The sequence below is a fragment of the Microcebus murinus genome, chromosome 2, assembly GCF_040939455.1.
Source record: "Microcebus murinus isolate Inina chromosome 2, M.murinus_Inina_mat1.0, whole genome shotgun sequence".
Taxonomy (NCBI): Eukaryota; Metazoa; Chordata; class Mammalia; order Primates; family Cheirogaleidae; genus Microcebus; species Microcebus murinus.
Window position 1 is genome coordinate 48,902,496 of NC_134105.1, and position 21,948 is coordinate 48,924,443.

At 32.7% G+C, this 21,948-nt stretch overlaps 1 protein-coding gene across 8 annotated transcripts in view; it reads left to right on the plus strand.

Moving 5' to 3' along the window:
* ATG4C (autophagy related 4C cysteine peptidase) overlaps window positions 1–21,948 on the plus strand; it is an 86,821-nt gene that overhangs the window by 43,457 nt on the left and 21,416 nt on the right. For 6 of the 8 annotated variants that reach the window (XM_012767106.2, XM_012767111.2, XM_075998967.1 and 3 more), the window contains 5 exons: window positions 763–833; window positions 5,876–6,012; window positions 12,037–12,115; window positions 12,777–12,853; window positions 19,720–19,839. In XM_012767106.2, the coding sequence (XP_012622560.1) occupies window positions 763–833; window positions 5,876–6,012; window positions 12,037–12,115; window positions 12,777–12,853; window positions 19,720–19,839 (484 nt within the window). The other 2 variants (XM_012767114.2, XM_012767113.2) reach the window with 2 other exon arrangements.

Below are 21,948 nucleotides of genomic sequence, written 5' to 3' on the forward strand. Positions count from 1 at the left end.
CCTATGGGCCATAGTTTGCCAATCCCTCTTCTATACTAAATACATAAGAACATGAATAATAAGGCATTTTAAGTTAAATAATTATATATAACAATATGTTATAATTATTTGTATTTCTGCAATTTGCATAATTTCCTTTTACAGATATTGTTATTGTGATTTTTTTTTTACATCATGTGCACCATTGAGAATATTATATGTAGAAATAGTTTTCAATTTGCATTTTTACTTATAAAATTTCAAGACTTGAAATTAGGAAATTTATTTGTTCAGGTCATATAGGTTTTTAGGTGAAAGAAAAAAAGCCGTGCTGTTGTTTAAGGAATGAAACCTTCATAAGTGTACCAGAGGACAAACACAGTTAATTCACTCCTAGTTAGTAATGTAAGTTAATATGAAGCAAACTTTGAAGCATATTGTCATGCCACTCTGACTAGAAAATGTTTGATATAGCCAGGTGAGTGATTGAGAGAAATCCTTCTTTTTGAGGGTGAGGAGATTATAGCTTTATACTCAAGACTTTTTAAAATATATTTTGTAACTTATATTTTAATGTTTTTTGAATAATTAAATGTAATATTCAACTTTGAAAAATTTAACCTAATTTCTGATACCATTTGGATGATAGTTTTTGACAACAAAATAGGTTAAATACAAAAGTCAGGAAAATGATGGCTTTTTTCCCCTCTCAAAATAAGTCTTTAGTTATACATAGGAAATGCTAGTTAGGATTTTGAGAGATGATGCTTGTTATTTTCTTAGAAAAGCAGTTGAAGAAGCAAGACATCCTGATTTACAAGGAATAACTATTTATGTTGCACAAGATTGTACAGGTAAGAATGTATATAACTCTAATTTTTATGTTTTATTTGATGATACTTTTCATACGTGTTTAACTTATCTTCCCAGTTATACTGTAAATGACTATAGAGACCAGGTTTTACACGTTTTTGTTCCTACATAGCATCCTACATGTAATAGGCACTTATTAAATATTTTGATTGAATACATACTAGGAATTATTAGTTATAATATTAAAATCTCAAAGAAAATTTTAGCATTTCAAATGATTACTTTAAAAGAGATAGGAAAATTTATGTGTGCCAGCTGCCATTTCATTGGTAGATGTGTTTTAAGGAAAGAAAGTTCTTGTTTATCTTGTAAGGAACTGAATATGTTTCTCACTAGTCCTTCAGTAAATCATCTAATAATAATGCAGCTATTGTCCAGATTATAAACATGAAATTCATTTATGTTTCATGTAAATGTTAAACACATAGCCTGAAGGTAATTTTATAAAATATTTTAAATAATTTTGTACATGAAACAAAGTTTTGACTCTATTTTGACTGGTACTTGTCACATGGGGTAAGGTATGAAATTTTCCACTTGTGACATATTGGTGCTCAAAAAGTTTCAGATTTTGGAGCATTTGGGTTTTGGATTTTGGATTTTTGGATTAGGGATGCTCAATCTGTAGTAATTTTGAAATTTTGTAGGGGATAAACAGAGACCATAACTTCTTAATAAAATAAAAGTACCTCAAATAAGCTATCTCATGTTAAGTTTATTTTTTATAGAAATGCTATTTTATAAGTGGATAAGATATGTTAATACTTTAGTTACATATACTTCAACCATGTTTAATATAAAGGTATCTGCAAAATGTTTGTGGTTACTCTGATAACCAACTAGTGTTTGTAGTGTAGAAGGAATGGTTACCAAATACACATGCACTTTTGTTTGGCCTTTTGTTCAGGTTAATTTCCTCTTAAAGAAAGGCTGATAGCCATATGAAAATGAAAGTTGTAAATTTTCAGATGAGTATGTAAGTTTTACAGTTTCTGTGTTTGTTTTTCAGGTAGGAAGTCTTGCAAGAAAAGTTTACTTATTAATTAATTAATTTGTAGTTAAACCTAAGGATGTACTTAAGTAACCATTAAATAAATTTATGAATTTGCCTTTTGTGTTTTTATTGATATTGATCTTTAATTGTTACATATAGTTACTTAATTAAACAACAAACAGCACAAAGTTCCTTGTATATAAGTGGTTTGTGTAATTTGAAGTAGTTCTTAAAATTTTTGTTATTCATGTTTTTATCATATCTTCTAAAGGGAGAATTTGTATTAGTATAGATGTAGTGTAGATGGACTGTGGTATTAGGAATTAAATGAAACCTGATTCTATGATTTTTTTTCCCCTTCTGCCTTCATTGGTGTTTTTAAAGGTTTATTTTTCCATTTATTTTCTCCTTTTCTTATTCTGTATTTTCTTCTTTTGTAATTATATCTATTTCCATGGCTTTAAATACTTTAGGTCTGTGCATTAGTATACACTTGGACTTTTAAAACTACTTTCTAGTTTTTAGTTCTGTTTGAGCCATGGGGTAATTCCTATATTCTGCCACCCCTCAGATATCTCCACTTGAATGTTCTACAAACACTTCAAATTCAGCATCTTTCAAACTAAACTTATCATTTCACTCTGTCCTCATATCCCTTTTTCTTTCTTCATCATTGTCATCATCTTTTTTGTTGCTGTTTTTTAAGAGATGAGGTCTTGCTATGTTGCTGAGGCTGATCTCGAACTCCTGGCCTCACATGATCCTCCTACTTTGGTCTCCTAAAGTGCTAGGATTACAGGCACAAGCCATCATGCTGGGCTCTTTCTGTTTTTTCTTGACTAATAGGGACATGTCCACATGCATACTCAAGGTAGAATCCACTCATTCTTGGCTGCTTTTTCATTCCTTATATCTAGTCAATATACAAAAGCTTACCATTTATACTTTTAAAAATGTTCCTGAAACCTGTTCTCTCTTCTCCACTCTCATTTAGATTAGATCTTTATCTGTAACTTGGACTTTAACTTGATTTCCCTGTCTTTCTTCCCTTTTTGATCCATCTGATCAAAAGAAATTGATCATATTCCTTTATTTAAAAACCAATAACTATCTGTTAACTCTAGTCTCAAGTTATCTTGCCATATAAAGCATGTGAAGTCCTTTACAATTTGTCTCAACCTATATTTCCAGCATCACCTTTCAACACTATCTTCTATACCCAGTACTCTAACGTACTGTCAACCTTCAGGCCATTCCTTGGACATGTTGTTGTTACCCATGCCTTTGAGCATAGAATTGCCTCTGCTTGGACTGTCCCTTATTATTATAATGCCTGTTGTTAACTCTTATTCATTTTTCAGGAACACACTCAAAGGACACACCTTTGGTGAGATCTTTCCTAAATTTCATAAGGCAGAATTAGTTTATTTTTCTTCTGTGCTCTGTAACATTTTGGAAATACTTCTATTAAATATTGCACTTGTAATTCTCTTGTCTTATCAGCTTGCAATTATCTGTTTCTCCATGTAGGTCAATAATTGTTAAGGTAGCAGGGGTAGAGGAAAGGTATCAGAATCATTTGGTGGAGAATTTCTGTTGTAATGAGCATCTGTCACAGAATTGGAGTATGTTATAGCCCTTGCATATATTGGGAGTGGAGGAAAAACACCAGAATGATTGAACTAGATACTCTTTGAATTCAGGATCTTATTTCTTTCATACCTACCTAGCATAGAACATGTTAATAGATAGCCAGTCCTCAGTAAATGTGAATTGAATGAAGTCGAAGAGTAATAATACCATCCATAGCTTGAAAGGGAGAACTATTGTAGCATTTTTGTAGTTTTGGTTTAGACCTGCACCAGGGACCAGTCTCATGGAAGACAGTTTTTCCACGGAATGGAAAAATGGGGGAGGGGGATGGTTTTGGAATGATTCAAGTGCATTATATTTATTGTGTACTTTATATTATTATTACATTTTAATATATAATGAAATAATTATACAACTCACTATAATGCAGAATCCAATGCTTCCATTGATCTGACAGAAGGTGGAGCTCAGGTGGTAATGTGAGCAATGTAAATACAGATGAAGCTTCACTGGCTCACCCACTGCTCACCTCCTGCTGTGTGTGGCTCAGTTCCTAACAGGCCATGGACTGCAGGTTTAGACTGACCATGGGAGATAAGGACGCTGGTGAACAGAATTTGATAGCTCAGTCTAAATTTGAAGGAAATTAAAGGAAAGGAATTTAAAGGAAAGGACTAGGACAAAAGTGGCAAAATTTCCTATTCAGCTCTTCTGGGAAGGTCAGAAGAGTTTGTTTAAGCTGACAGGAAATGTGGGTGTAAAGTATGTTTTGAACAAAACTATTTTGAACAAAACAAAATAAAATTTTGTCTGTATTTGCTTCCACCAAATCCTCATATTTTGTCTTGAACTATTGCACTTATGCTGTCATACCTACCACACTACCAAAAGTATTCTTATCAATTATTTAATCTTCCTAAACCCAGTGGTCACTTCTTAGTCCTCACATCACACAATATGTCAGCAGCAGTTGACACATTTGACCTCTTCCTCTTTCTCTTTGTAACATTTTATTTACTTGATTTTCAGAGCACTCTGCACATTTTTCACTTCCTTGTCCATTCCTTCATAGTCTCTTTTGTCGTGTTTTCCTCATCTCCTTGGTCTCTAAAAGTGTTGGTGTTTTGGTGCTCGGTCTTTAGACTTCATCTCTTTTTCTGTCTATGCTAATTTGAATTCACCCAGTCTCTTGGCTTTACAATACCATTTGTGTGCAACTCCCAAAAGTACAGGTCCATCCTGGTCCTCTTCTCAAACTCCAATCTGACATTTCCCTATCTGTTCAACCTCTCTACTTAACCTGTCTAACACACATCTCAAACTTATCATGTCTAAAACGAATTTCCCAATTCTCCCTCCTATAGATTAGTATTCCTCTTTTCCAATCTTCCATGTCTTTGTAAATGGCAACCCTCTTACCATTTGCTTACACCAAAACCCTTCACATCACTGATGACTCATTTTTTTCTCTCACATCTTGCATTTAATAGTGAGTCCTTATCTTCAGGTATATGAACTGATCACTTTTTATCACTTCAACATGACCATTCCCTGTCTTCACAATTACTGCCTTTGTCCAAACCACCGTCATCTCTTGCTGAGTAACTGCAGTGGCTTTCTAACTGTTCTTCAGCCCTTGCCCTCTGCGATCTATTATCAACACAAGAACCCAACTGTTAAAGTAAGTCTGATTGGGACATTCCTAAAAATCTCTTCAGTGGCTTCCCCTCTCACTCAAAAATTGGCTTTCAAGAGTTCACATAATCTGTCTTCATTCTCCTTTAATCTGAAACTTTATCTCCTAATCTCATTTCCTACTACTGTACCCTTATGTCCCTACAAAGGCACTGGCCTCTTGTTCCTGGAACATGCTATTCATGTTTCTGCCTGAGGACATTTGTACTTTCTGATCTTTCTACCTGGAATGCTTTTCCCCTAGGTATCTGCATTACATGGTTTTTTACTTTCTTTTAGTAAAAAAGAAAGTACTTTTTAAATTTCTTTTAGTCTTGACTCAAATGTTGCTTTCTCATAATAAGACCTTCTCTGACCACCTTATTATTTTAAACTGCCTCCCCCTTCAGCATTTTCTATCTACTGTTCTTCCTTTGTTTTTCTTCAAAACGCCCATCACCATCTCACATATCTTATATTTTACTTATTTATTTACTGTTTCTCCCTATTAGAGAATATGCTCAAGAAGGACAGGAATAATTTTGTTTTGCCTACTGCTGCTGAAGCCCCAGTGCCATGTATTAGCTACTCAATAACTATCTATTGAATACATAAATGAGAGAAGTATATTTAACTTGTTGAGACCTTGATAATGTTAGAGATCAGATGACTGGTGGGGGGCGGGGAGGTGGGATTAGGGTGAAAATATTTCTGGAAATCACTTTTTTAAAATTTAATACATATTCATTATGTTTTTCTCAGTTTACAATTCTGATGTAATTGATAAACAAAGCGCTTCTATGACCTCTGATAATGCAGATGACAAAGCTGTTATTATTCTAGTTCCTGTTAGACTTGGTGGAGAAAGAACCAACACTGACTACTTAGAATTTGTAAAGGTATGAAATAAACGCCTACTTTTTTTAAAGGCAATACTGGCTAATATGAAAAATACAGAAGGTTTGCAGTCTTTTTTTATATTAAATGAGCAGTGATGATTTTATAGTCGTACATTGTAAAGTTTGACATTAGAGATTTTAAATTTCATTATTACAAGATCAGATGTGAGTTGAAGAGCAGTGTTTCTGTGTTTCTAAGCATCCACAACTTCGACAATCCAATCTTTCACAATTTCTACATCACTGAATGGCTTCCCTTCTTTTCCTGAGTATATAAGCTACTTTATAAATTGCTTCAGTGGCATTATTTCCAGGTCTTATTGCTGCTTAAAAGAATTGTCTTTGCTTTTGCTTTTTATCTTTTAATTTCGGCAGTACAACCTTTTGTGCCTCTTCCTCTAATTTAAAATACTTGTGGTCGTTATAAGTGTTATAATGCTGATGAGCATTGAATTTCTTTAATGTTGATATTGCAGTGTCACAAAGCAAGCAGATCATCTTATCTTTAGCAGAAACAAGATAATATTGCAATTCCCAGTCCTCATTTAAAAATCAATTTTCTTCCTTCAGCGTTCTCTTGGTCTTCTTTGATGTGATGGGCTGCTAAGCAGACAATTAAAATATACTATCGGCCGGGTATGGTGGCTCATGCCTGTAATCCTAGCACTCTGGGAGGCCGAGGCAGGAGGATTGCTTGGGCTCAGGAGTTTGAGACCAACCTGAGCAAGAGTGAGAACTCTATATCTACTGAAAATACAAAATTAGCCAGGTGTGGTGTGTACCTGTGGTCCCAGCTACTCAGGAGGCTGAGGCAGGAGGAGTGCTTGAGCCCAGGAGTTTGAGGTTGCTGTGAGCTAGGCTGACTCTGCGACACTATACTCAGGGCAATGGAGTGAGGCTCTTTGTCTCAAAAAAAAAAAAAAAAAATGCTGAAAACAGGTGCCAGTCAGGCAAGGGAAGTTAGAATTAAATCATGAGCTTAAGTAGCCATCAATTTAGCCCTTATAGCTTACTAATATTCTAATTGTGCTGGTCAGTCTGGGAGGATTATTTCATTGAAACTTATTTTATTCTTTGATATTTTAAATATGTTCATTTTAAATAAAATGAAAATATAAAATATAAACAAAAATGTATTAATAAAAATAAAAGGATTTGTTCTGTAAAATTTGGATTCAGTCAAAAGGCTGCATGTAAGGACCTAGAAGGCTACATGTGGCCTTAAGGTTGTAGGTTCTTCACCCGTGGTCTAGGTCTGTTTTTTATGATTAATAACAATTTGTTCCCTATATACAAGAGGGATGTATGTTCCCTACATAAGGGTATGTTCCCTACATAAAGCATTAATTCCATATCATAGTGCCCATGTATATAGGTGGAACATATATCCTCATGTGAGATTAAGCTCATTCTAAAAATCTAGGACAGTTTTTTGTTTTTTTTTTTTTTTTTTGAGACAGAGTCTCGCTTTGTTGCCCAGGCTAGAGTGAGTGCCGTGGCGTCAGCCTAGTTCACAGCAACCTCAAACTCCTGGGCACGAGTGATCCTCCTGCCTCAGCCTCCCGAGTAGCTGGGACTACAGGCATGCGCCACCATGCCCAGCCAATTTTTTATATATATATCAGTTGGCCAATTAATTTCTTTCTATTTATAGTAGAGACGGGGTCTCGCTCTTGCTCAGGCTGGTTTTGAACTCCTGACCTTGAGCAATCCGCCCGCCTCGGCCTCCCAAGAGCTAGGATTACAGGCGTGAGCCACAGCGCCCGGCCTAGGACAGTTGTTTTTAACACATGATACATGAAAGTTTTCTAGCTGGTATACTGGCTTTTCTTAATTTTGGAGGCACACTTGTTACTAATAGTAACAAAACTGTGGTATATCAACAACATATGAATCCCTAAAATAAAGGTGGGGTTTTGACATGGGTTCTTTAGTAGAGTTATTGGTGGAATGTGAGAAGTTGTGAACCACTTTATCTAGGGAATCTGTTGAAGGTTTGTGGACTTCTGGTATGCTGTCAGCTGTAGTTGGGTTCTAACCAAGTCTGAACTGGATTCTGTCTGCCTTCTCTACTACCATGAGAAGATTAGAAACTGATGCCATCTTGGAACTAACCACTTCAACCAGACGTTCATTCCTGATGAAATAGGTTGCAAGTGGCTTTCAAGGCTTTTTCATCTGGCTGAGGACTTTGCTATTTGGTGGTATTGATAGTATTCATCAGATGGTGACCAGCCTAATGGTCTTAAGTGATTAATTGGAGCCTGAACTGTAGTGACAAACCATGGTGCTCCTCAGTACCTAGCATGTAGGATTTAATAAATATTTGTTAACCCTGATTTGTATAACATTTTAATATAAGTTTATCTTATTTTGCCCTCAAAATAGCTAGGAATTGGATTGTCTTTATAAAACAGAAAAAATATAGAGAAGTTAAGTGATGTGTTCAAGTTTAAATAGCAAACTGGTAGCAGAGACTAGAACTTTCTTGACTCTTAGTTTATCATTTTTCATATTTTCCCCTAAAATATGAACTTTTTAAACTGTAACATTTCCTTGAGCATCTAACAACTTGATTTACACTGTAGTCCACTGATATGAAAGAGCATGACTATTGAGACATTTTAATATTTCAATTACTAGATAAAAATAACTGAAATGGTTGAATGAAGGAGGTTGTAGGGTAGTTGTTATGCTTGGCCAGAGAGAGTGGTTGAGTCAAAACCCAAAGTGAGAGCATGTAAAGAGGTATTCACTTAAAAGTGAAAAAGTAGTGTGTTCAGTAGCCCTAAAAGAAAAATAATTTTCTTCTTATTTATTTATTTATTTATTTATGGTCAGCAGTTGTATTTTTTCCTGCCAAACCAGTGTACATTGATGAGACCAAAATACACCATTCAGTTCTATTTTCTAAATTATTGATCAAGGTAATCCACAGTATTTCAGAGATGGTACCAACATAGGATCCTGTTACATTCCATGAGGAGAAGGAAATTTGGTGTATGCTTTATCAGCCCTTAATCACAGAAAATTTATTTATTCATTTTTATTTTTTTTAAGTACCTGGAATGAGGAAAATTCAATATGTTCTTTTTCTTCAGCATGACAAATTAGGACTTTTCTTTTTAACTGATTACTTCAGTCTTATTTATTATTTCATAGATACAGCTCAATAAATTTTCACCCCTAGATAACTGTGTAGAAGGTCTTTTAGGAACTGAAAAGTGTTTCAAGTATTTTTTTCAAGATACAGCCTCTTGTATATAATGGCATTCTGGCTCCTAATCTGCATTTAAGTGTTTATTGCTAAACCTGCTTTAGTAAGTTGCAGAGAAAATATAGATGTCAAGAACAAGAGCCTTTCCTCTATTACTTGGAATTATTCTTTTTCTGAGGAGTGTTAGTGATGATTCTTCCTATGTATCTTTTTCTTTTTTTTCTCAACTGTGAGAAACTTAGAACTTTCACTTTTTCATGGGTCCCTATGACAAACATTGCATTTCAGCTGATTAAATTGCCTCAAGTTAAAGTAAGGCACTCTTTAGGAGTGTTAAGGATTTTTATTTAGGGGGAAAACTATAGAATCCTTAATTGATAAGTAACTCAATTAATAGAGTAATTAAATACTATTAAGTGTTTAATTTTTTTGGTACAACTTTATCTCTATTTTTTAGTTAACTCTAAGATTTTAACCTGATACGCCTTCTCTGTTTTATTTAATATTTTTAGTTGCATCTCTCCTTTTGAAAAAAACCTCTAAGATATGTTTATAAGACTGCAAATATACAAGGTTGTTCCTTAAAGGGTGTCTTAGTCCATTTTGTGCTGCAATAACAGAATACCTGAAACTGGGTAATTTATAAAGAAGAGAAATTTATTCTCTCACGGATCTGGAAGTTGGAAAATTCAGGATAAAGGAACTGGCATCTGATGAGGGTCTTCTTGCTGTTTCTTCATATGACAGAAGGCAGAAGGGTCAAAAAGAGGAGAACTCTGTCCTCACATGGCAGAAGAGCAAGAGAGAGAGGACCCACTCCTGAAAGCATTAATCCATTCATGAGGGCAACATTAATCCATTCATGAAATCCTCATGACCCCAACACCTCCCAAAAAGCTCCACCTCTCAGTACTGTTGCATTGGGGATTAAGTTTCTAAGACATGAATTTTAGAGGGGACAAAAACTTTCAAACCATAGCAGAGAATTATTTATAACAGTGAGAACCTGGAACAATTTAAATATTCATAGTGGGAATTTTAAAGTACATTTTGTTATCTTAATAAAATAGAATATTTTGCAGCTTTTAAATACTATAATATAGATCTATATTTATTGATAGGAAAAGACATTCATGACATAATGAGTTACAAAAGGTTACAATGGCATATGTTGCATGATGCCACATATATAAAATTGTATTCATAAATCTCTATGTGAATATATATATAATATAGATGGATATCAAGAAAGTATCTCCCCAAATATTAATAGTGATGAGCTCTGGGTATTGGGATTTGGAGAAATTTTTACTTTTTTCTATATTTCCTGAGTGTTTTTTTACAATGACCACATACTATTTTTAAGAAAATAATTAAGGTTAAAAAAATCTCTGTGGTTTAGTTACTTGTTAAAGGTAAAAGAACATTTGTCCACATAGTCTTTATTTTTATATCTTTTAGATTTAGAAACATCCTCTCATTTAAGAGAAGGAAAGTTTAACCTATTGTTTAATACTTTTGGAGTTTTATAATATACAACTTAATCTTTATTAGTTTTTTATAAGGTATGCCAAAATTAATGCAGGAACTGTTGATTACATTAATTGATTCCACTGGATGTTTTAAATTGACTCCATTGGACAAGTTAATATAAAAGATACCGAGTTATTTGGCTCAACTTAAATGGAGTTCTACTTAGAATAGATGCCGAGGGGCATACTAATTTATTGTGGTATCCCTGATAATTTATGATTAATAAAATAAATCAGCTTTAAATATAATAATAATTATTTTCCTTGGATTAAGTTGTTTTTATTGCTCTTTACATTTATTCCAAATGAAGTAGCATAAAAAATTTGTAAGATGTGTGCCATTGATTAGAAAAATGCCTTTTGGTTTGTGATTCTAAGACTCAAGGTTCAATGAAAACAGTAATAAGGTATAAGAATAAGAACCATTTTAGGCATTTCAAAAAGCCTGATGAAAATATCACATTTATCACAGTAAAGCTGCACCAGCTAACTGGAAGGCTAAATGTATTGGCTTTGGTAGGAATTTTGTTATCTTAATGTGGTAAAATTAATTATCTCTGTATCTGGCACATACTGTGTTTCCCCAAAAATAAGATCCATCCATAAAATAAGCCCTAGCAGGATTTCTAAGAGTTTGTGCAATATAAGCCCTACCCCGAAAATAAGACCTAGTGATGGGCGTGGCTACGCAGCATATCTGCACAACCCATGCATTTCGTGGCACAGGGGTAAAGAAGACGAACAGCCCTTCTCATCTGCCCCATGAGAGCTCTATTGCTCGACATGAGACATTGGGGCCAATTGTTCTAAAGGAAATAGAGTTGCAAGAAATTCAGGATTGAATTCGGGGTTTGGAGAGTTATGATGATGTTCCAGAAGAAGATGACTTAACTATATTTGGATAAATGTAGATTGTTGTACTGTACTTAAAAAAAACCCACATTCCCTGAAAATAAGCCCTAGGGTGTCTTCTTGAGGAAAAATAAATATAAGACCCTGTCTTATTTTTGGGGAAACACGATAGTGGTTGTTGAATGTTGTCGAGCAAGGTGCTGATCAAACTATTTAATTTAGTCATGTTAATGTTGAGTGATTTAAAGAAAAGGGAAGGCAGTTTAGAAAACAAGAGGATTTCAAAACACGGGGGCAAATGTAATAAAAATGATAATTGATGGTGGAAAGTTTGGGAACTACTAATATTGTTAATACAAATTGGTTCTTTTGAATAATTATCATTTGTCTCCTGACTCTAAATATGTATTAATTTTTTTGCAGGGTATTTTAAGCCTTGAATATTGTGTGGGTATTATTGGTGGCAAACCTAAACAGTCATATTACTTTGCTGGATTTCAAGGTTAGTGATCTAGTAAAATATACTTTTCTTCATTGTTTTCATTTAAAAGTCAGAAAGTTAATATGAGATCATCTAGAAACAGGATGATTAGCAGAGCAAAGCAAGTACCTTATACATTCATCAGTCCTACTATAGCCACTCATTTGTCATTTGGTCCACAACATAATTAGATTCTGTAAAATGTATGTTTAATTTCTGTTATTGCATAAATAAGGCATAATTTATTGGTTTCACTAAACTTCAGAAGACATTGCTGCCACATTCTGGCAGTTGCTATTTACATATTTACTTTTTACCAGTTTTAGTGGTGCTAGTTGATGATAAAATGACAAGCAATATGTTCTTCCTGTCAGGATAAAGAAGTGCAATACATTTTTCATACGCAAACTGTAGAATATAATTGTGTGTTTGTGAAAGTAATTTTATCACCAAAAATTAAATGACAGTCTCATCACTTTATAAAAATTCTGCTTATACAAGCATATTTGATTATGCAAAAGTTAATCTATCCTGTGCAAACCTATGTTTCAGTCAATGAATATCAGTCTGGCAAGCTGTTACTCCCAGATTATTTTCAGCTGTTCTACATAGAAATTGGATTGTAAGCAGTGTAATAATAAGGTGTTTTTTGAATTACTTGTCTTCTGTTTTGTCCTTGTAGATGACAGTTTGATTTACATGGATCCTCATTACTGCCAGTCTTTTGTAGATGTCAGCATAAAGGATTTCCCTCTTGAGGTACTATGGATTAAGAGCTTGTACTGTTTTCTTACTATATAAAGCGAACTAATTAGTTAGAGATGTGTTAGGTAGTTATGTTTTTATAGTGTTACCATTACAAGTTAATAATCAATATTTTACTGATTTATAAAACCATAATTAACACAGTAGTCAAAGGTTAAGTACTTGGTTGCTGAATTTTAATTTATTATATACTTTCTTCTTCATTTATCTTTGTCTCTAACTTGTTAGATGCCCTAGCTGTACTAAAATAAATGATCAAGTCTCCAAGTAATTTTGTGTAAAGACAGCTAAACAGTACCGAAGAATTTAAAATGTTAGGCCTATTTTAAAAAAAGAGAAAAGAAAGGAGAAAAAAAGAAAAAGAGAAGATGATAAACTTGGGTTAGAGTGACAAAGTAACTTAATGAGATTATCTGCTAAATTATTTTGCTTTAAGTACAATAATTAAATCTTAACCTCTAGTTAAGAAGTTTTCAAGAGTTTAGTTGGATTTCTTGTTTTTTTTTTTTTTTTTTTTCACAGAATGTTTGGAAACGGATTTCTGATATTTGTTTTAGCTTTTATTTCTTAACATCTTCTTTTCTTTTATATAGGTTATTTTGTGATCCAGTATTTTAATTCAGAAAAATTTGAGAGTACATAAATGAAACTTAATAATTACATGGTTTGGTTGATTTCACAGCTGATGCTTTTACAGACTGAAATCATTTTACAGAATAAAATAATTTTAATCACTTAAGTGGAAGTCGGAAATGTGTTTAAGTACTTTGTTTTAATATTAACTTGCTAGCTAATATTAATACCTAATAGTATTTAAGGGGTACATTATGAAAGTAGATAAACTGCAGGATTAAAATCTGATTCAGAAAGATACATTATAAAACATCCTAGCATCCTTAGTCAACTATTATCTCAATTAAAATATAAGGATCTTTGGGCTCTGTTGTATAATATGAAGATAGGAAAAGAAAAAAAAAAATAAGGATCTTGGCCGGGAGTGGTGGTTCATGCCTGTAATTCTAGCACTTTGGGAGGCCAAGGTGGGAGGATTGCTTGTAGCCAGGAGTTTGAGACCAGCCTTGCCAACATAGTGAGACCCTGTCTCTACAAAAAATAAGAAGAAATAGCTGGGCATGATGACACACACCTGTAGTCCCAGCTACTTGGGAGGCTGAGGCAGGAGGATCACTTTGAGCCCAGGAGTTCAAGATTATGGTGAGCTATGATTGCATCACTGTACTTCAGTCTACAGTGACAGAGGGAAACCCTGTCTTCAAAAAAAAAAAAAAAAAAAAAATATATATATATATATATATATTATACAAGCATCTTGAGACCAGAGATCAGGTTTACTTTCTTCCTTCATAGGATCTTGCATGTAAACCTTAATAAATATTTGCTAGTTGACTGATACTAGGGGAGGCATTACAGAATTGTGCTATGTGAACCACATTGTATTAAATAATTATCTATCTACATTGTGGTCTTGTAGTACTGCTTCATATGCTAAGTTATATTTCCAGTGTATCAATGCCAGATTTACTCCTTATAAACAGTAGATACTTGAGATTCAGATGGAAAATTGGTCATAGTATTTTAATATTACCTAAAATAGGCAAATTAAAAGATTATTGATCTTGATTATTTTGACCTATAGAGAGACTATTCATCTGATATTTTGGGAAACTGAAAAGATACCAGATGAATGAATATCCTGGTTATGTCTACACAACCAAGATTAGAAAGGCTGCAACTTGTCATTGGGACACTGTTACAACACTCCAGTAATGAGTCAGTAAAAGCTTGAAGCATGGTGGTGGTAGTGAAAAAGAAAGGAAGAATCGATTTTAAGATTTTAAGCCCAGTATGGTGGCACACACCTATAGCCCTAGCTATTTAGGAGGCTGAGGTAGGAGGATTGTTTGAGTCCAAGAGTTTGAATCCAGCTTGAGTGACCCCATCTCTAGGAAGGGGGGGGGGGTTACTTTGTAACATAAAATTTGGTGAAATTGGGTAACTTCTTAAATACACAGAAACATTTATTCCTTATACATTGAACACTAATAGAGTGGGTTTCGATGTTTTATTTTTTGAGATTCTGGTAGAATATTTCAACCTGTCTGGGTAATTCCTGTTACAAGTTTTTTGTTTTTCTTCAGTGCAGGAATTTATCGTAGATTATTTAGTTAATAGAATCATTTATCTTCCTATGAAAGTATAATATAAAAATTACAGCAAGTTGTCTATCTTTGTAGAGGAATAAATTTTACTTTCTGCTTTTTATCATAACTTTATAATACTTCAAGTGAAGTACCCTATATTACTAACCATCCTTCCTTTGCTATTTTGGTTATATATTTATATGCTAGTGAAATTTTACAGTTGATTGATATAATAAATTATATGCACATTCTAAAACCACCCTTATGCTTAGTTATTAAAATCATTTTTGTAGGTGACTTTTTTGATCAATACTTATTTTTGGTTAATAGTTGGAGAAATTGAAATCTTAGATCTTCTATTGATCCCATGTAAATAATTGCTGGTAGTCCTGATATTTTATTGAGTGCCCTAAATCCAATAGGATTGTGGAATTTTAAGAAAGTAGGATGATAATCAGAATATTTGAGATTGAAGAAGAGATTTAAACAGATTATATCTTTTGTTGTTGTTCTTAGTGTTGAATTGCTACATTTCTAGAGTTGAATTTCTAATATTTTGAAACCAAATCAGACCAACTCATTTCTTTCTTTTTTAACTATAGTTTATTGAACTCTTTCTAGTGCAAGGTACTGTCCTAAGTTCTTTAGAGTCTGTTGAACTTTTTTTTTCTCTTTGGTTCCAAGTGCTTTGATTATATGTATATTTTTATTTCTAGTGACATTTTCTTATAAAATATATTAATATATGCTATTGAATTTCTATACTTTTAAGAAGAATCTTCCTCATCTTCATCTTCATGAGTTTTTAACACATGAAGTGAATGTAAGTGGTCATATTTAGATCCTGAGTCAAGTAGTGAAGATACGCCAGGAAAATCCTTGGTCAGAACCGAGGAATGGTGCACATGGTTCAGTATAGGGAAAATTATAATGTATACATTCACATTCTGTAATTTTCATACAGAGAATGAGGTTCAAAGGAACAGTATGAACAACCTTAGAGGAAAAAAGGCAGAATAGGACAACTTGAAATTAGAAGGAAATGAGAAGAACTCAGACGTCTTTAGCAGTGAGGGTATGTTGAATTATGGGTTCTCACTGTCAGTGTTTAGGACAGAGTTTCAGTTGTTGGGATGGGAGGACTAGTGGATATATATGTATGCATGTATGTATTTGTGTATACACACACATATATAATTATATGTATATAAAATCATTAAGGGTTCCTAAACCAGAGACTGTTTGTTCATGTTGTTCATGATATACTTTTGGAAGGACAGCTTCTAACTTTTAAAAGAACAAATTCTAAAAGGTAAGAAAAATTTTATTAATAGACTTGTTAGTCTGTTCTGATTCCTGGGTCCCCAATTCTAAGTTTCAAATTTTAGTGACTGTTTTTATCTATTCTAGGAAATTCAGAAATGGTGGCATTAAAGCTATTAGAATAATGTGATATGGGTATCTAGATGGATGAGTGGATTCATCAGTGAAAGACATACCCTTTATGAATTACACATGTGAACTGCAGTCAGTAGGAGATACTTTTTAGTAAGGACATTCTCTAATTAAGTATCTTATCATCTAAATCACCAAAATAGCATAGCAATACCTAAAAGTATTTGTTTTAGGTTTGTTTATATGTTTAGGTAGTAGAATCCACTGTTCCAGATAATAAGCCTAGAATAGTGCCTGACATTTACTAGGTGCCTAATAACTATTTACTGAGTCAATGAATAAATAATGTATTGAAAAATGAAATAAATGGGAATTTATTCTTCCTGGCCAGTATTCTCAGAAATGTATTTCATTGTTATAGAAGTGTATCTAGTGAACACTTCCTAAAATGTGTTTGTGAAGTAGAAGCTGCTACTCTTACCAATCTTCAGAATTTTAAAAATTAATAAAATTGTAAGTGCATGTTCAAAGAATGATCACAAAATGAACAAAGCCCTATAATACCACTTTGGAAAATATTTGAAAGTATAACCTGTTCTTCAGTAAACAGAAATGATTGTGAATTATAAATTAATGTTGGTTTGACTTCGGAATCTTCTTGAGTGAACAAAACAATATAATATTTCAAGTTTAAATGATATGAAATGCATCTCTATTAGTTGTAGTACTCATTCAGTAATACCCAATAACAATTTCAGTTTTCAGTGATCAGAGATATATATCTGTGTTTTTGTGAATAAATTAAAAAGTTATTTGTAGATATAAAAATAACCATGGGCCAGGCGTGGTGGCTCACGCCTGTAATCCTAGCACTCTGGGAGGCCTAGGCGGGCGGATAGCTCAAGGTCAGGGGTTCGAAACCAGCCTGAACAAGACCCCGTCTCTACCAAAAATAGAAAGAAATTAATTGACAAACAAAAAAATATATATACCAAAAAAAATTAGCCGGACATGGTGGCTCATGCCTGTAGTCCCAGCTACTCGGGAGGCTGAGGCAGCAGGATTGCTTGAGCCCAGGAGATTGAGGTTGCTGTGAGCTAGGCTGACGCCACGGGGCACTCATTCTAGCCTGGGCAACAAAGTGAGACTCTGTCTCCCCCCCCCCCCCAAAAAAAACCAAAAAAAAAACCATGGATAACAATTTAGTGTTTGACATTATAATCTATGATGATTGAGGCAATACAGGGAAATCGCAATAAGAATTTTCTGGTTTAGTGTTTTTGGTTCCTATATGAAAACTTTTTCCTCATTGATGAGTTCAAAAATATATTATTGGACTGTGTACAAACTTTTTGGCCTTCCTTCTTATCCCCAAGTAGTAAAAACTAAAGAAATATTCCTAGTTATTATTGGCTTTGGAATAAGTTGGGCAAGTGGCTATTTTTAGGTATTTGTATGTAGAATAATTTTTTAAAAATATGACCTAGAACTGTGTCTTCTACCCTAATATATTCCTATGTATTGTTAACTAACAAGTTTATTTAGCTTTTCTGTGCCTTTCTAGATCTGTTTTTAATATATCTTTGCAAATATAACAGGCGAAACAATGTTAGAAAAAGTTCGACTAAGATCATACTTGTGTTGACTAGTACCCTGGGGCTTCCAGTTTAGCTATGTTGGCTCTTGTAAAGAAAAGGAAGTGTTAGCTAAGCATTTTGTTGAAGTCATAGTTTTGAAAACTCACTTGTTTGGTCTGTATTTACTGACATATTATTGGATTTGAATCTAGCATCCAATTAAATTATAGAATAAAAGCAACTTGCATGTATGCATTTTGTGTATCCTCTGTTGATAAAATATGGGATACTAATTGGGTCACTAGAGAGAAAAGGAAAAGTGATTTTGATTGATTCACCATGACTATAACAAATATGACTGCATATATATTGTTCTACATTTTAATAGACAGTATCAAGTTAAAATCCTTTAGTTTTAGGCTTTAAATGCAGGGAAATTCTATTAGTTCAAATCTAACCTAGATTATTTCTTAATTGAGCTTGTTCTTTAATTCAAAAATATAAAATACACAATGAAGAATTTCCCACACCTATCTTCCATCTGCCCAGTTCTCTTCCCTCCCCCAAACTTGTTAATTTTTATATATCCTTAGAGAGTTTATTTATGGAAATATAAACAAATATGAATATATAGTCTTAAGTTGCTCTTTTTAACACAAATTTTTTTTGTGTGTGACAAATTCTAAACGAGCTGTAACACTACAAATTTCTTTTTTTATACGTACAGAAAGAGACTTAGCGTCAGTGATTTTTTTTTTTTCTCCTATCATCAGTCCTGGCCTAAGCATCAGTGATTTTTAAGAACAGGATTTCTAAGCATTAAAAAATATATATATATAAACATGGTACCAAAGTATGATAGTAAAGAACAAAAAGATTGGAATGATTAGCTTTGTATTCTTGCCTTTTTCCTACTTTTGTATTCCCTACAGATGCCAAACTCTACTAATAGCCAAATCCCATTAGCAAGAGTGGAGAAACTAGGACATCCTAATGCAGCCCATTTATATCTGTGGCACTGTGACCACTGAAGAAAAGAGAATTAAAGGGACAGAAGGACTGGTGAGAAGGAGAACAAGAACTATAATAGGACAGTTTTTACCTATTCCATCCTGTGCCCTGGGAATAAATAAGAACTTAAAGCATGTAGCACTTAGAAGAGAAAGTTGAAGAATATGCAGTTATGCACTAATTGTGTGAATTGCTAAAACCCTCAAGTTGACTTCTTTTCATATCAATATGGAACATTTACCTGAATCTGTGTATTTGTTTAAAAAGTCTTGATATCCTTATTAAAAGGTTTAAAACATTTAAAAAATCTCCAACAAAACAGACCCATCTGTAGTTTTATGGAAATTGCAAACTTGATTCTAAACTTTGTAGTAACCTATGCATGTCTTTTTCAGTGACACATTTTTCTTCCCTTCTGCAAGTATTAAAGATGCCTACTGCTTTTGACATACTTCCTTTCTTTTGCAGAATGGCACTAATGTCACATAAGGTGGACATTTGGTAAATTGAATGTATACAATGTTGGCTTTTGTGTTTTACAGCTTTGGAGAGTAGGAAGGACCCATCTGCATATGATGGACTGAAACATCATTTGAAAAACATGTTTACAGTCATGAGACAAAGCTAGATAGCAAATTTTAAATAATATTGTTGTTGTCTACTTAACTCCATCAAATAAAGCTAAATTAATCCTAAAGAATTTTAAAAATTACAGACATTCCACTGCCCTTCTCCCAAAAAGATGTCATTTCAAAAAATGGATCCTAGCTGCACAATAGGATTTTACTGTCGAAACGTTCAGGACTTCAAACGAGCATCTGAAGAAATCTCTAAGGTACTTTTATTTAAAATGTTATAATATTTTAAATGACTTAATTTTTATTAGAGATATTAATAGCATATAAGAATATAAAACCTGTAAATTATGATACTTTTGTAAAATTCTTCCTTGAATGTTAATATTATTAGGAATATTATGAACTAGAAAATAAAATTATTTGGGGAATCTTAGTATAGCCTTTGAGACAAATAAAATCCACTAGTGACCAGTTGAAAGTATCGATTGCTCCACTAGGTGGCACTGTTGAAATAAGAATCCTTTTGCAAACTGTAGACCCATGCAAGCAATTAGATTATATTCTATTTGAAGAGGATTTTAAAAGGGCAATCCCTTAGGGGTAGAAAAAAATTAATGAAGTATTTGATCAAGCCAAATTGTGCATTATTTCTTGTTAGTCCAAGTGCTTCTTTGATTTTTTTTCTTTAAAGAGAAATGGTATTTTTGGATTTCTCAGAACTGTTTTATCAAATGAGGTGTGTTGCTACCTTCCAATAAGCTTGTCTAATCTGATCTATTCTACTTATAGGATCTTTGAAATAGGTTTATTTAACTTCTCATTACCTTGAAACTTCTGCATTTTTTTTTGTCCTTGAGTATTGCTAAGACATTTATAGAGCCTTAATGTCTGTCTATATTTAATACTTTAGAAAATAAAAAAGATTACTTATTTAAGAAGTAAGCATAGTTGGCTAGCTTTCTTTATTAGTATCAATAGGTATAGATTATTCTTTTATGGTAAGTAAAACCAATATTAGTCATTTTTGGGAATTCTTATCTTGGGCTCAGAAAAAATAGTAACTTAATTACTGCTTTATTTTCAATTAATATTATTCAGGAAAGTGGACCTATTGAGTTGAAATTTTATTTTTACAATGTAAAAATAGAATGAAAAAGTTAAATAAAAAAGTTTCCTATAAGCTAGGTTTAGTTTACCTGCCATGTAAAAGAGGAAATTTAATAGGAATATGACAGAAAAATGTATGAGGAAGAGAGAAAGTGAGATAAGAGATAAGAGAACCTTTCCATATTTTTCATTTTTTACAGTTGTTGTCTTTTCATTCTCCTGTTTCAACATGGAAGGCAAAGTGAACATAACAAAATATGTATTTTCTTTTATTTGAAATTATGCATTTCAAGTTTGCATTTGTATATTTTAGTTTGACTAAAGAGTTTGACTTTAGTTTGACTTTATAAAGCATCTTGTATATGCTAAATATAAAAATCCAGGTAATAATTATGATATACATTGATGTTGACAAACATTTTCCATGAAAAATTCCAATTTCTCTCTTTCCATTAATTTTCAATCTAGATTAAAATAAGTGTGCTTAAAACAGTAAAGCACTCTACTTCTAGAATAGAAACAAACCAAATTATTATTACCAAATTTTAAAAAAACCAAGATTCACAAATGAGTTGTATGTTGATATGTTCTGATTAAAGACAAGGTAGTTACAGTTTTTACTCTGGAAAAACACTCAGAAATTGTTGGTCTTGATATATCAGAGTAATATGTATTTTTAAGGCAAAGAGAAACCATATTGAAATATCTTTAGAAGTACTGAGAATTTTATAAGAATTAATTCACTTTGCTTTAATAATAGTGTTTTTCTTAATAGCTTTTTGTAGCAGTATCAAAAACTCAATTTGTCAGTTAACATGATCATTTACTCTTGCCTAGAATGTTGTAAGCTAAGTAGTTTCCTTTTTATCTTAAAAATTGAATTTGGCATTTTTAAACTATAATTTTTTTCTCTTGAAAAACTAATAGAACTTAAAAATTGTTTTTTTTCTGTATAAGATATATTTTTAGTTTTCTCATTTTGAAAATGAAGCTGAATAGTTTAGTCTCATGTTTAATCTGTAATAAATATTCTACCTCCTATACTATATGTTTTTAAAAATATTAATAAAAATTATTAAATTGATAAAGTGTTTAGCAGAGTTCAGTCCAGCAAGTAGCTGCATAACTATCACATACAAAGCATAAAATGACCAAGATATAATCTTTACTTTTAAATAAGGTATAAAGCTTTTGCCTTCAAGTAACATTTATACTTGAGGAGGGGGAATAAGACAAGTAGACATAGATTACATTGAATA